We start from the raw sequence: 15,253 nt of genomic DNA on the forward strand, positions 1-15,253 counted from the left end.
ATAAGATCTATCTATGTACTTATATTAGTGCTTTATCATCAAACTTTGTATCTCCGTGATTGAATGATGGCTTTACATTTACAAAGCACCTGGAACAAAATATTGTGTATCATTTTATAACGTATGATTAATGATCGATCTTTAGAATGTGTTTTGTTACGCATACAAGACATTAATGTGCAAAAATACCTATTAACATAATTGGATATATTAGGTTGAATCAAATTATATACTAAATAATTAATAAGTGAAACACATAATTTTTGTCTTACCTCTAAATTGGGTACATCCAATGATAGTATAACTAGTCCAGCAATCTTAGCCTTTTCCACCAAATGAATAACCAAGTGTGCCATAATCATGAAAAAAAACTTGGTTGAAATATACTTCCATATTATGTAGAGTAACCACAATGCGAAATTATAGTTTCTCCAGCTCATTAACATCAATAATTATAGAAATAATATTTTAAATATCTATATAATTTAATGAGGATTGCTATTATTTTAATTACAATGCTATTAGTAAAAGATTTTACATCAATGTATAATGACTCTTGAGCCAAAAAAATTTACATTGTTTTAAAGGGCGTGAAACGGAGATCAAAAGGGTGCGAGGGAAGAACAATAGAAAACAGCCTATCAAGGGCAAAAGGGAATAGTGTCATAACCATTGGTGGCAATGAGAGGGGAGCGGAGAGGAAGCAGGGGAGAGGCTTAAAAGATCAAGGATAATACGAGTTGTTAATATGTGAGCGATTGGGGAGAGGCTTCACGTATCTTTAGTGATAATTGAGGGTATCTTGTGACGACGGGGAGACATCTGATAGGATGGTAGCTAGCGTTGGCTAGGGGAGTAGCACTTGGTGGAGAGATGATGTCTACTGTTCACTTGACATAGGAGTTGATGCGGGGGCATCTATTTAAGTCATGGCCTTGGGGTCATCGCAGCTCGATTCGGGGTTCGGATGTCGAGGATCCCAGGGGGCGTCCTTCGATGTCTCCCGGTGGTCGGTCTCTGCAGTCCGGTCGGAGCGTCGCGTCGAGGGGAGTGCTTCGCAGTAGTGTCATGAAAGGGGTGGCACCGTCTCGCACCTGCACATAGGTCGGGCCGGGAGCTGGGCCCGACCCCTCCGACGATCAAGTCAGTGATGTGGAGGGGGTTTAGGAGGAGGAAAAGCCTCCGTGTGTTGTGTGTGTGTTTGTCCGCCTCCCCCCGTTTAGAACTCATGGGTATTTATAGATGAATTCGATGTTACCTGATGTGCCTACCTGCAAGAGGTAGGACTGTACCTCCGATGGCGTCTGACATTGCCACTGGGGTTACGTGGAGAACCAACTGCCGCAAGGTATGGGCGAGCCTCGGTCGTCCTCTTCTGCCTCGGTCGATCGCGCGAGGTCAGAGAGTGGAGTCGTTGACTAGGAGCGGGGACGCTGGCGTACGTCAAGTCGGTGTTAATGCCGACTTCCTCGAGCAGTGTGTTGCCCAAGCATAACTGACGTCATGACGTGTTATATCATTATTTTTACCCTTATCAGGAGTGACGACCTATGTTGTATGATGCCTTCTTCTTGGAGGGGCGTAACTCTCGATATAAATAATATCTGATGCTCGATACATATTAGTTGGCTTGCCACCGTATGTACAACATGAGAGCTCACGTCCCTCCCGAACTGAGACGGGTGTCGATCTGAAAGTTGCCGATGTGGATAGGTATCATTACGAGATTCACACGTTATATTCTCCCTCGTCACTTAGATTGTTCTATACATTCTTCTTCTGACACGAAAGAAAAAAAGAAAGAAACATAAATAATAATCTATTTGTGTTCGGAGATGCAAAGCTTGCGGTAGGTAGAAAGGTGGTTGATATGGGACGGGCAAACTCATCGTCTTCTTTTATGTAGTAGTGGTTTCGATCGCTGGGACGAGTCTCTCATCATCATCATCATCATCATCATCATCGTCACGGCTGCCGTATTCATTCCTCTTCTTTCACAAGTTCATTGCACCTCACCTTCGATCAAAGATTACACCTTAGATTTTGTGTCAGCGTTATGGTTGTTGGGGAGATCGACGTTGTCGTTTCTCGCATTTAAGAGAGTAAATCTTCAATATGATTTATTCTTATTTATTTATTTTTTTGGATTAAAAATGAGAGTGAAAAAGGAGGAAATGGAATTGAGTAGGGTGATTATAGAGGACATTTATCCTAAAATTTGTTCCAAATAAACCATTAAAATCATCAATAAATGCACGTGATGAGCAACGTATTTTGGTATACACAGAAGCAGGATCAATTCATCGAGCTTTATTAACCGAAGAGGGCGAGATGGAGAGTGAAGCAGAGAGTAGATGGACATGATTCCAATACAAGTTGTAGGGATGCATCGTTCGCCGGCAACGGCAACTGCGGACACGGTCATGCCCATCTCTTATACGACGCGGAGAGACGGCGCCGGCTTAGATCTTGCGCAGCTTGTCGGCCTTGACGATGGGGTTGGCGAGCGCGATGGCCTCCCGGCCCGCCGCCTTGTAATCGAAGGAACACGCGTGCCGCTCCGGGTACCGGTGGTCCCAGCAGTAGGTCGCCCCGCATCGGCACGGGAACCCCGTCAGCCCCACCCTCTTCCGGCACGACGCGCACCGGTTCGGCCGTCGCGCCGGCGGCGCCTCTGCACCGGCCGCCGCCACCGATGCCGCGGCGCTCCCTGAAGGCCCCTCCGGAGGGACAGTTACGGCGATCGGGGCACAGGAGGAGGACGGGGGAGCGGCGACGGCCGAGGAGGCGGCGGCAGAGGGCGGCGGCGGGGAGAGGGATCTCTCGACCGCGATCATGGCGGAGGCGGCCTGCTCCTCCTTGAGGCGGAGGTCGCGGTAACACTTGGAGCAGAGGTTGAGGGTGGCGGGGCTACCGAAGAAGCCGCAGTTGTTGGCGCACAGCCGGTGGCCATCTTGGCATCGCTGTTCCTCCGCCATCGTCCCGCCTCTTCTTTCTCCCTTCCGATCGATCAATCCAAACAAACAAGAGGCACGAATTCTGCACCAAATCAACCAACAAGCCTCAGATAACGAAGAACAACGACCGAGATCTGCCTCTAGGGTTCCGGACAAGATCAAGACGTCAAGGCAAAGAAAGAATCGCGGATCAGAAGAAATCGATCATGCTTCAATATTAAGTCAGGAATAGCGTGAAGAACCAAACCTAATCGACTACTTTTTCCCAAAAGAAAGAGAAGGTCGAAAGAAGAAACCGACCTCGACAGATCCGATCGCCCTCTCTCCCTCTCTCCTTTTCTCTTCCTCTCAATAAAAGGAGGAGAAAAAGACGGAAATCGAAGCGGTATAAACCCACCAGCACCACTATGGAAACAATATGACGCCTTTTTTGACGCTGGCTTGGCCTTACGGTTCATTATATAGAAGAAGAGATGAGGAAATGCCACTCGACTAGCTGATTTATTACGATGGAGCCACCGACGCTTAAAGGGGGCGGGCGGACGGGGTCAGCATGGTGACGGCAAGTGTTTGCCACCGTACCGTCGAAGGTGCGCGAAGGATATAGACGAGGCAAAGAAAAGGTCACCAAGGCGTGTCCGCGTCGACGCGGTGGCGTGACCACTCTTGTGGTTCCGTCTTCGACGGAGGGTTAATGTGGTAATCGAACTGATTCGAGTCAAAATATGCCGTCGGTCAAAATGACGAGCACTCCTGTGGCTTCGTTTCCATCGCCACCGCCGTTCGGTCAAACGGTCAAACGCAAAGATGGCTGCGGTTGGGCTTTCCTACGCACGCGCATACGCGTACTGTAACGATCATGTCGTCGCATACACGTAAATTTAACGGATTTCAAACGGCAAGTCAAAGGCGACATCGTATGACTTTTACACCGTAGTCACATGCATAGCATGTCAACATAATGTCACCACAGAAAAGGCCTAAATAAAACGCATGCCTTCGAAATAACGAAGCAAACATGTATTTGTTTCCTTTTTTTAAAGCATAAATAATTGGTAAATCTTCTATGCATGAACTCCGTGTCGGCGGAGAGGACAAGGCAGACGGGACCTCGGTAGGTTGGACGTGTCGACGGGACACCCACGATTGCACCCGACTATTTACCATCCGCCACGTTGACAGCAACCTTTTAACAACTTCGTATCAGTTGAATACTCCTTGAAACCCGACGAATACGTCTTTCTCCAGCTAATCATTACCTACCCGCTACCTACGTGGTGGTGACTTGGGAAAAGTTCAGTTGGAGCCCACCACCTCCGGCCGACGTCGCTTCCGATCGCGGTGCAGAGAATGGCTCGCCTTAAGCCCCGTCACGGTTACCAACGATGAGAGATACGACAATGAACACACCGAGAAATTGTTTTAATATGTTTATTTTCCTCAACAAGAAAAGTTAGTCGTACCGTAAGTCGCGATGGTGACAAATCCATCACGACGTCAGCCACGTGTGTGCTTTTCTCTCCCGAAAGAAATATTTGAAGAGGAGGGTCTCAGAGCGTTCTGTCGCGGCCTCCTCCTCGATTCCTTGCGGGTTCTAACCCTAGTCTTTAGCCGAGGGAGGAAGAGGGTGAGAGGAGTCGAGGTGATGGAATCGAATTCGATGGTTGGATATTTGGAGAACAACGGGAACCACGCGCCTTTTGATGGGCCCCTGAAGGTCATCATCGACACGGATCCTGGGATAGGTGCCCCCTCTTGCCCTTTTCTAGATGCATTAGCATCGGTTGACGGAAATCTGTGTCACTGATACCATGCTTTTCTTTATGGTTTGATGTTAACTTCCAATTCCTCGCGTTCCTTCTTCCAATCTGATTTCTGGGAAGTTCTTTCCTTTTGTGTGTTTCGGCAAGGGAGTTGTGTTAGGAAGTTGATTTCCTACTTTACGGTGCAGAATACTGAATCTTGATCACTGTGGTGAAATCGGTCCTTCGATTAATCCTTTTCAATGTTAAGCTTGAAGTATAAGATTCACTTGAGTGCCGATGATTACTCCATATGCCCCTTTTGCCTGATGTTGCCTGATCTGGGTTGCCAAAAATATAGCTTCAGTTTTCCTAATTGGGGAACTATACTAGAGATCATGTTTCAGCGAAAATCTACAACGCTGGCATGGAGATGACAGCTGTAACTGTGAAGTGAATTTTGTGCTCATCTTCCCTGTTTAGGCTAGCTCAAGTTGTACTCTGATGTAATAAATTTCCTTCCTGGTCAGTACACCTCCATCACTATTTCCTGAATTACCAACCGAGCTTGTACAAAATTTGAGAATCATCTGAAGTTTCTAATCCTTGAAAGATAAATAATAACATATTCCATGCATTTAGTGTTTTACATTATTCTTGTTAATTACGTATTTTCCTTTGTTATACTCATTATTGAATGAAGAAAAATTGATCTCCGCAAGGGTTACTAAGTAGTTGATAATGCACTGGATAGTGCTAGTAGCTGGATTCCATTTCCATTTTTTTAACGTCTATTTTGCATGGAATATTATATATATATATGTGTGTGTGTGTGTGTGTGTGTGTGTATGTATGTATAGGCTATTTTTCATGGAATGCAGTGATCCAATAAAACATTTTTTGTGTTTATTCACCAGAAGCTTTAGATTCAACATTTAATAAAAATTCTTAACTTTTCAGCACTTTTTCCTTTTTTTCTTTACTTTTATACTTTTTCATTTTAATGCTCATCAAAGGAATCCCAATAGGACATTACTTAAAGGAATTTTTGGAGTATGACAGAGGAGCAAAGTGGTATGAGAAAAAGTGGTGAACATACGAGTTCCACAAGCCTGGCAGTTGCTTTAATATAAACCCATGATGGTCTGAGCAACCTATGGCATTATAAAAATCCTGTTAATGTCAAAGATGTAGAGTTTGTCTAGATATGGGAACATTTCCAATCATCTAATCAGCAACTAGTATATTAGTGGTACATTTATTTGCTACTACGATATTTAGATGTGGCAGATGACCAACATATGCAACTGTCATTCTTAATCTACACATCCATTAAGCATTATAGTTTCTGGCTTGCTTTTATTACAAGCTGTTTTTCGTTTAAATTTATTTGTTTTTACCTTTCTGACACTTCCATCCATTTTAATGGACTTATTTAAAACTGTATTGTAGCTCAAGCCTCAAGGTCATCTGGTTTATGTATTTAATTTTACGTGCTCCCTATGATTTTTTCTTTTGTTGATAGCTTTTGCTATGTTGCAGTACTTTTTTCCCTTATAATATTTTACTATACATTGTCAGATCCATTCATGTTGAGAAAGCTCCTTATGACCTTCGACTTATGTGTTTACTTTCATCGCAGATGATAGCATGGCCATATTAATGGCATTTCAAAAACCAGAGATTGAAATTTTAGGTTTGACAACAATTTTTGGAAACGTGAGCACTGAAGATGCTACTCGCAATGCCTTGCTTTTGGTACTTTCTCCTTCTTTATAAAATAGATGGCAAAGCAGTTGATAATGTTGATTCTGACAACTCAGATAGCATTTATTTTTACTTATTATCTATACTATTGAAAAGGATAGTGTGAGATCGCTGGACATCCTGAGGTTCCAGTAGCAGAAGGAAGCCATGAGCCTTTAAAGGTAGGGGCTGACTGCCATTTATGATTCTTCTATCGCAACTGTGCCTACTCTGTTTAATTGCTGATTTTATATTTTGGGTGACTTTAACTTGATTGTTAAAAATGGTCATCCATTCCTCATGTCTAAATGGTACACTGTGTAGACTACATTATGTCATATGTTCTGTTCTTAATTTTCACAATCACATCCCTGGCCTCAGTTGGAGTGGCTTTAGAAAGTTTCATCTACATTTTGAATGAATTCAAGCTTTTCTGCAAATATACTGCTTCTTGATATATGCACGAGGAATTAAGATAAGTCTAGCATCAGGTCCGTATTTGATGCCTCAAGGTATAGTACCACATTTATACCATTAGACATTTTATGTCTGAATTTAGTTTACTTTTAGTACTTGTTTCTTAAGACATCTAAAGGTTTCATGTTTCAATAAGCTTTCTTTAGTGACATTCCATAAGCATATCTAAACTATTTATAAGTTGACAGTGCTGTACCATCTATTTGTCATCAAATTATTTATCGTTATTCACATCCCATTTATATCAAGGGCCTTAGTAATTACAAGCTTCTTACTTTGTCCTCTCATTTCCATGTGACGCAAATTTAAGGATAATGCTAGTCAATCAGACATTTGTACATGTAATGTTTCTGTATGAACTAGACCTTTCTTAATTTCATGTTTCATGGTTGGCTGCTTATCATGTATCTTTTTTCAGTCACAAAACTGTCTTGATTTCCAGTATAAAAACAACATAACTAATCTAATGATTTTTAAACATAATTCATTGAGTTCCATGTTTAATTTTGACAAATACACATACCTTATATTTTTTATCATTGGCTCTAGCGAGAGTTGAATGATTGATCTCCGTGTAGTCAGGAATTTTAGTCATGAGTTATAATTATGTGCCATTACTTTTTCATTTTATATTTGCTCCTGTAGGGAGGAAAGCCACATGTTGCTGATTTTGTTCATGGTTCAGATGGTCTTGGCAATATATTTCTCCCACCACCTTTGGGAAAACAGATAGAGAAAACTGCATCAGAATTTTTGGTTGAGAAGGTTTCTCAGTACCCTGGTGACGTGTGCATCCTTGCATTGGGACCTTTAACAAATTTAGCATTGGTGAGCATATCTTTCTACCTGAAATGAGAGCTCCAGGAATACATTAAACCTGATGATGACCTAAGTTCATTTTTTTAGTAGATTTCACTGCCATACATGATGTGTTACAATTATATGACTGGCTGGTATTTGTTTGCCTAGGCCATCAAAAGAGACTCTTCCTTTGCAAACAAGGTGAAGAAGGTGGTTGTTCTTGGTGGGACTCTCTTTGCTGCTGGAAATGTCAACCCTGCTGCGGAAGCTAATGTGGAGTCTTTTATACATGACTTCTATATGTTTTTTTTGGTCTTGTTCATATCGTTATAATAATAAATTATGTATTCATTGGGAAATTTGCCACCTTGTTTCTGAAATAATTCAAGCATTTTTGTTGATTAACTTAAACAAACTAATTAACCTATACAAAAATTACAAATGTTTCTTCAAAATTTCTATTGAATGACTTTGATATTTAATTTTCATTTGTATTTATTCTTTGTTTTTAGATGGTTTTGTCTTAATTTAGTTAAGCTCTAGTGCTTCTTCTATCACTCTTACATAATATGTTAAACCTATCAGTGATGCCCATAAACTATGCTCTGCAGGCTGCTGTCCAAGATCTACTGTAGTTTTTTGTGGATACAACTGAGTCAACATTTCTTATGTAAATTCATTTGATCTGGTAGTTCTTTTCATTAAGATATTGCTTATGATGATAAGTAGACACCTCTGTAATTGCCCAAAATGATGCTTATGCTGAGAGATATCTTTAGCCAAAGAACCCTAATGTGGGTCATGTTGAGAAGTACTAACTTAGGCTAATTTCTTCTTCCTAGTCTCATGCATCAGTTTATGTTTAATTGAGGTTAAATTTTGATCAGTGCTTTCCTAATGTTTTGATTTTTGGCTTACATGAATTTGCCATATAAGTTAAATTCTTGGATGCATATCTTTTAGTATGACTTTTTTGTCTGATCTAAACTATTCCAATCTCCTACCTAATGCTGGCATGTAGTGATAGTAATTTTGCATCACAATGAAAAATATGACAACTCCATCTGCAGTACATTGCATGAAAAATCTTTTCATTTTTAAAGTCTGAATCAACCCTTTTAAGTTTGTCTATGAAGAATCTTATCCAGGTATGTTTGAAACATTTACAACCCTGAACTCGCAGATTTATGGAGACCCAGAAGCAGCTGATGTGGTCTTTACATGTGGAGCAGATGTAGTAGTTGTGGGGATAAACGTCACTACTCAGGTCAAACTTACAGGTATTGACCCTTCATTTTTGTTTGCAATTCATTGCTTTTTGTGGTTTTAGGAACTTGCTTTGAGAGACCAGAGTCTGTGATTTCAGATGCAGACCTCTCTGAGCTAAGAAACTCCAAAGGAAAACACTCGCAAATCTTGTATGACATGTGCAAGTTTTACCGAGACTGGCATGTCAAATCTGATGGTGTTTATGGTAGATCCACACTTTTCGCTCCTTATGACTCTTTTACTCAAAATGACAACTTGGACAGATAAGCACTGGTACAGTTATCTAATGCAGGTATTTTCCCACATGATCCTGTAAGCTTTGCTGCTTTAGTTCGTCCAGACCTTTTCACATTCAGAAAGGGGGTTGTGAGGGTTGAAACACAGGGCATTTGCATTGGGCATACATTGATGGACCAAGGATTAAAAAAGTAGGGCTACACCGGCTTATTTAATCATATCTGTTGAAGTCAGTTTCTTTGCTATGTCTGAAACACTTATTATCGTGCAGGTGGAGCACCAGCAATCCTTGGACAGGTTATTCACCAGTATCAGTTGCATGGGCGGTTGATCCGCCTGGAGTTCTTTCTTTTATCAAACAACTGTTCATGAAACCATGAACTGAGAAAGGGTGACCGAAAGAAGTAAATCACGTCTATTTGGTCGCCTTTGGCAGATATTTTAAACCAAAAATTGCTATTTGCAAGTCTAATAAGGAAGGTATTTCTCGATAAAGATCCTTTCTGTAAGCAATTTCCTCAAGTTATTTCTCCCACTGCAGGATCTAAGAATAAAAATGGTTTCATTTTTCAAAGAAAAAATTGCTAATTTGCAATTTTCACCATCTTATTGTGGGTTTGGAGCCCTCAGGATTTTGTTACTTATTCATGTCTTGCGTCTGCATGGCTCTCAAGTTCGAATCTGATAACAGGCATCCATGATCTCCCTTGTTTTGGCCCTCTTCTATCATTGATAACAGGTGTAGATAGGAGAGTTATTAAAAATAGGTAAAAGTGCAACGATTAAATTAAGTAGCATATGATTAAGAGATTATGAATGTAATGATTGTTAGACTACATGTGATTAAGCATCAGTTCAAAAGATTTGGAAGCTTTAATTGCATAGCTCTGTCATAAGGTGGCAGGATCATGGATTAATGATCTTATTGATATTATTGTTTGATACCCTCATACAGTAAGAGTCTTATCCTAATTACTGTAGGTGTTTTAAGATGGATTCATTAACACAAGTCTCTAACTAAGAGATCAAGAAGTCCTCATCTGGCTTGTGGATTGTGGTAGGAGAGCTCTAGGATTCCAACCATCTCAATTTTGTTTATAATACTGGTTTTAATGCATACAAATATGGTTACTACTATCTAGATCTGTGCATAGTCATGAATCATCTTATTTTCTTTTATTGATTCCTAACTTGATATCATTAGGTGCTAACTAGTTTAGTAAGTAAAAATTCTAATAATTTCTCAAATTTCATCTTCAAATTACTACTCTAGATTTTCAGAAACTAACTTGTGTAGTAATTAAATTCTCACCTCTACTTTTTTTCTTGTTTGTTATATATTTGCACTTGTGTGGATCATATATACTCTCATATCTGGCATCATGGTTCACTACATAATCTTCTACATCTTGATCAAAATAACTAGATAAATATTGTTCTTGGCTTCTCTTTTTTTCTCAACCTGGTTTGTATTTTCTAGTGAATAATCTACTGTTGCATGCGTCACAAAGTACAATAGAACATATAAATGACACCTATGCTTGTCTCTCCAAAAGCATATCATTAACAAAGACTGTATAGTCTACTTTTTAATTGGTACATGACATGTGCACTTATTCTCCAACTTAGATCTGTTTCTTGCAGTGTAATTGGAATGATTAACGAGGAAGAATGAGTCCGAACAGGGAAGTCGGCAGTGGGAATGGGACTGATAGTGGAGGGGAGAAAGGCATGGTCGAATGTGATTGGACTTTAGTGGCTTTTCCGAGGCATCTCTTCATGTCGATTACGATGTGTGCAAGGTGGTGTGGCCATTGATGACCACCAATGAAGCCGCCGAAGAGAGGATAAGCGGATTGTTATGAACTCTATCTACTCTATGGCGTTGTTGTCACTGCTTCTGCGAGTGCGGTAAGACGATGACCAGATTGCAATGGCATTTGTCTGCCATGATGCGGAACGTGAGGGCTGGTGCAACGCCCCAATTTAGTCCCCAAGTGCGGTATTTGTAAGGGTGATGAATGCATTACTGTTAGTTTCAGATTAAATCTCATTAAATCAATTATTATAACACAAATAATGAACAAATATTAACTTGATTGTCAAATGGGTTCTATCGGACAAACATCCGACATAATCTTTCATATTAATGAAGCAAAATTTGATATATATATATATATATATATATATATATATATATATATATATATATATATATATATATATATATATATATATATTTATATGTGTGTGTATATATATATATGTGTGTATATGTGTATATATGTGTGTATATGTGTATATATATATGTGTATATGTGTATATATATATATGTGTATATATATATATATATATATATGTATATATATATATATATATATATATATATATATATATATATATATATATATATAAGTATTTTATGTCCAAGTGAGATTCTACCCCAACCACTCTGGACTTCTTTTCTTCTCTAAATGTAAAACACTTTAAAATTTTATTATATTACTTATAAATATTAATTTTAAAAAAACACGAGAGAATTTGTAATACTATGATTAATCTCATATCGAAAGTGAGTAAGATTAAAATTGATTTATAAGGGTCTGATGAGTATACTATTATCAACTTCAGCTTAAGTATTTTGATCAGTAGTTTTAGACCAAACAAAGTTGATAGGCTAGTTAGCCCATCAGGCTCGAGTCATAACATTTGGTATCAGAGCCGAGGGAGCTCGAGTAGGAAAGGATTAATTATAACACCCCTGATTAGTCCCATCAGCTTAAGCATTTTGGTCATACGCTAGTTAGTCCATCGGGCTCGAGTCGTAATAGAATTATTTTACAAACGACTCGAAACAATATATTTTAATTTTTAATTTAAACAAAGATATTGCTTTTCTTAGCATTCCAAAAAGTCAGTATATTGCAACTTAGTGTTGTTATTTTTTCTGTGATTCTTATCAGATTTATGATGAACTCCAAGAGAAGTAACAGGCAATAAGCTCGTCTCTCTCTCTCTCTCTAGCCATAAGCAACTGCATAAAATGATCAATTCGAAATATGCATGAGGGGAATTTTTTCCCCCTAATTCTTAGGTTTTTATTAGAAAATTTTAGTCAGCCTACTTTTGGGGATTTCTCTTCTAGGGAAGAAAAATCACCAGTACGTACATCTTTCCAAAAAGAAGATTTCACCAATGTCCCCCCAAAGATTTGTTGTTTGGTCAATTTGCAATAGAATCAAGAACACATGCTCCATCAGCTTGTGGAACACATTAAAGTGTTGTCATTCCAAGAAAAAGTTCCCTTTTATCGTATCAGATGCTGACATGCTTGATGATTCCTGAGACTAGAGAACAAGAGAGGCACACATCATCAACCTTTGCGAGCTCCCTATTCACTTTCAATTCATACACATGCTGGTTTTCTACTCTTCTCCACATGATATCAAAGATAATTTAAGATGTAATTCAGCAAATCAAGTCATAATTTTGTCGGAAACTAAATTAGGAGTTTGATTAATATCGATGGCGATAAATAATTAGTGTTTCTCTTATTGTAACAATGGTTTCGATAAGCATATTTAATCGTGAGTCAAATAATTTATCACATCAGACGATAACTCATTCCTTAATCAACCTAATTAGGAAGCAAGACGATAAATATTTAACTATTATACTTTTAATATTACAATATTATTATAATATAATATTTAAGTTCTAATTTCTTTTTACTTGATTAAAGGAAAGCAAATAACCTCCTCATTAACAAAACCCTCCCACATAAACTCACATGTATCCCTACATATGCTTCTTTATTGCTTTGGGCTTAAAATAATAGAAAGAAAAATATCGGCCTTTCTCCCCTGCGTTTTGTCCTCCTAATATTGCCGTGTAGTGCATCCCGTCACACCCACTTGCCCGCAAGACAACACCGGAGATGTTTACCGAAGAACGGACGTCAGATATGGATGTGGAATCGCCATCACACCATTCTGACAAAGCTCGCCCTCATACTATATATCATGCTTAGCTCGCCCTCATGTCTCTGTGGGAAGACATGGAGGAAGCTGTCGAAGCCTGTCGGTCTCGCTTTTCCCTCCTCTTCTTCTCCTTGGCGGCCGTCGTCGTGCTCCTCGCGATGGTCCTCAGGGTCCTGAGGTCCATGCCGTGGTGGTGCAGCTGCCCGGTGTGCGAGGCGTACGTGACCAACTCCTGGGCCGCACGCTTCGACAACCTCTGCGACTGGTACGCCCACCTCCTCCGGGAGTCGCCCACCCGCACCATCCACATCCACGTGCTCCGCAACACCGTCACCGCCAACCCTGACAACGTCGAGCACATGCTCAGGGCCCGCTTCGACAACTACCCCAAGGGCAAGCCCTTCTCCGCCATCCTCGGCGACCTGCTCGGCCGCGGCATCTTCAACGTCGACGGCGACCCCTGGTGCTTCCAGCGCAAGATGGCCAGCGCTGAGCTCGGCGGGGCCTCCGTCCGCTTTTTTGCCTCCTGCGCCGTGACCTCCGAGGTCCGCGGCCGCCTCCTCCCTCTCCTCGACGTCGCGTGCGGTGGTGGCCGCGTCCTCGACCTGCAAGATGTGTTCCGTAGGTTCGCCTTCGATAGCATGTGCAAGATCTCGTTCGGGCTCGACCCCGGTTGCCTCGAGCTGTCGCTGCCGATGTCCGACTTCGCGGCGGCCTTCGACAAGGCCTCGAGGCTGTCAGCCTGGCGGGCGACCGCGACGATGCCCCTGGTATGGAAGGCCAAGCGGCTCCTCAACTGGGGATCGGAGAGAGAACTGGGGGATGCGATCGGCCTGGTGAACCTCCTCGCCAAGGAGCTCATTCGCCAGCGAAGGAAGCTGGGGTTCTCCTCCAACCACGATCTCCTCTCTCGATTCATGGCCTGCGTCGACGACGACGACGACGACAAGTACCTTCGAGACATCATAATTAGCTTCTTGCTGGCCGGGCGCGACACCGTCGCCTCGGCCCTGACCTGCTTCTTCTTCCTGCTGTCCCGCCACCCGGACGTCCGCTCCGCCATCCGCGACGAGATCGACCGCGTCGTGGAACGCGACGCGGTCACCGCCAGCTACGATCAACTGAGGGACCTGCAGTACGTGCATGCGGCCATCTACGAGAGCATGCGGCTGTACCCGCCGGTGCAGTTCGACTCCAAGTTCTGCCTCGAGGACGACGTCCTGCCCGACGGGACCGCCGTCGGAAGGGGCACGCGGGTGACGTACCACGCCTACGCCATGGGGAGGATGGAGGAGCTGTGGGGGAGCGACTGCAGCGAGTTCCGGCCGCAGCGGTGGCTGAGGAATGGAGCGTTCAACCCCGAAAGCCCGTACAAGTACCCCGTGTTCCAAGGCGGCGTCCGGGTGTGCCTCGGCAAGGAGATGGCGCTGATGGAGATGAAGACCGTGATCGCGGCGGTGGTCCGGCAATTCGACGTCGAAGTAATCTCAGCCGACGAAGGCGGAGGCGGAAACCGGCCGCCCAAGTTCGCGACCGGCCTCACCGCCTCTCTGAAGGGGGGCCTTCCGGTCCGAGTTCGTCGGAGGATGGAAAGCTCGGCCGAGTCACGGCGCGGCGCATGTTAGGCGCAGCGCGGTGGGGCATGCTAAAGATCGCCGTATTGTGTGAGTAAGTATCCTGTGATGAGGTCAGGTCAACCCATGTATAGAATTAAGCACGTGGTATGTATATGTTACTGATGTCCGTGCTGGCCTGCGTTGTAATGTGACATGTGATTGCCGGCCACCAAGTGGTGCCTCCAAAAAGAGTACCTATTTTATTTCGATTTTGACATTATTCTTCCTTTTTATTATTTATAATTCACAAAATGTTTTGTGAAAAATAGCAAATGAGTAATTAAAGGATGATTTTTTTTCTTTCTAAATAGAACATTTTTAAAAAATAATTATTCAATTTTTTTATATAATATTATAATATTTTTAATAATATTAGAAAAACAGGAACATAATGTGAAAATATTGCAACCAAATATCTAACTCATGA

General features: G+C 41.8%; 3 protein-coding genes across 6 annotated transcripts; 2 read left to right on the forward strand and 1 right to left on the reverse strand.

Annotated features, from left to right (window-relative positions):
- Positions 1-2,292: 2,292 nt before the first annotated feature.
- LOC135632270 (zinc finger A20 and AN1 domain-containing stress-associated protein 5-like) lies at positions 2,293-3,430 on the reverse strand. 2 transcript variants are annotated; one of them, XM_065140692.1, is made up of 2 exons: positions 3,258-3,430; positions 2,293-3,039 (listed from the first exon to the last, which is right to left on the reverse strand). In XM_065140692.1, the coding sequence occupies exons 1-2, from the start codon at positions 3,413-3,415 to the stop codon at positions 2,463-2,465; spliced, it is 735 nt and encodes a 244-aa protein (XP_064996764.1). In that variant the 5' UTR covers positions 3,416-3,430; the 3' UTR covers positions 2,293-2,462. The 2 variants fall into 2 exon arrangements, with proteins under 2 accessions (XP_064996764.1, XP_064996765.1); XM_065140693.1 differs by having other exon boundaries at positions 3,205-3,396.
- Positions 3,431-4,505: 1,075 nt separating this feature from the next.
- On the forward strand, positions 4,506-11,328 carry LOC135632881 (probable uridine nucleosidase 1). 3 transcript variants are annotated; one of them, XR_010494845.1, is made up of 10 exons: positions 4,508-4,702; positions 6,342-6,457; positions 6,568-6,627; positions 7,568-7,750; positions 7,892-7,996; positions 8,907-9,003; positions 9,090-9,197; positions 9,285-9,420; positions 9,501-9,709; positions 10,874-11,309. XR_010494845.1 is itself a non-coding variant. In XM_065141724.1 (9 exons), exons 1-9 carry the CDS (start codon positions 4,603-4,605, stop codon positions 9,607-9,609), a joined length of 1,014 nt encoding a protein of 337 aa, XP_064997796.1. In that variant the 5' UTR covers positions 4,508-4,602; the 3' UTR covers positions 9,610-11,320. The 3 variants fall into 3 exon arrangements, 2 of the variants coding, with proteins under 2 accessions (XP_064997797.1, XP_064997796.1); XM_065141724.1 differs by having other exon boundaries at positions 9,501-11,320; XM_065141725.1 differs by lacking the exon at positions 9,285-9,420 and having other exon boundaries at positions 4,506-4,702; positions 9,090-9,284; positions 9,501-11,328.
- Positions 11,329-13,168: 1,840 nt separating this feature from the next.
- On the forward strand, positions 13,169-15,041 carry LOC135633343 (cytochrome P450 94C1-like). The gene has a single exon (XM_065142698.1). It carries the CDS (start codon positions 13,270-13,272, stop codon positions 14,833-14,835), a length of 1,566 nt encoding a protein of 521 aa, XP_064998770.1. The 5' UTR covers positions 13,169-13,269; the 3' UTR covers positions 14,836-15,041.
- Positions 15,042-15,253: the final 212 nt, after the last annotated feature.

The sequence above is a fragment of the Musa acuminata genome, chromosome BXJ3-3, assembly GCF_036884655.1.
Source record: "Musa acuminata AAA Group cultivar baxijiao chromosome BXJ3-3, Cavendish_Baxijiao_AAA, whole genome shotgun sequence".
In the NCBI taxonomy this organism is placed as follows: domain Eukaryota; kingdom Viridiplantae; phylum Streptophyta; class Magnoliopsida; order Zingiberales; family Musaceae; genus Musa; species Musa acuminata.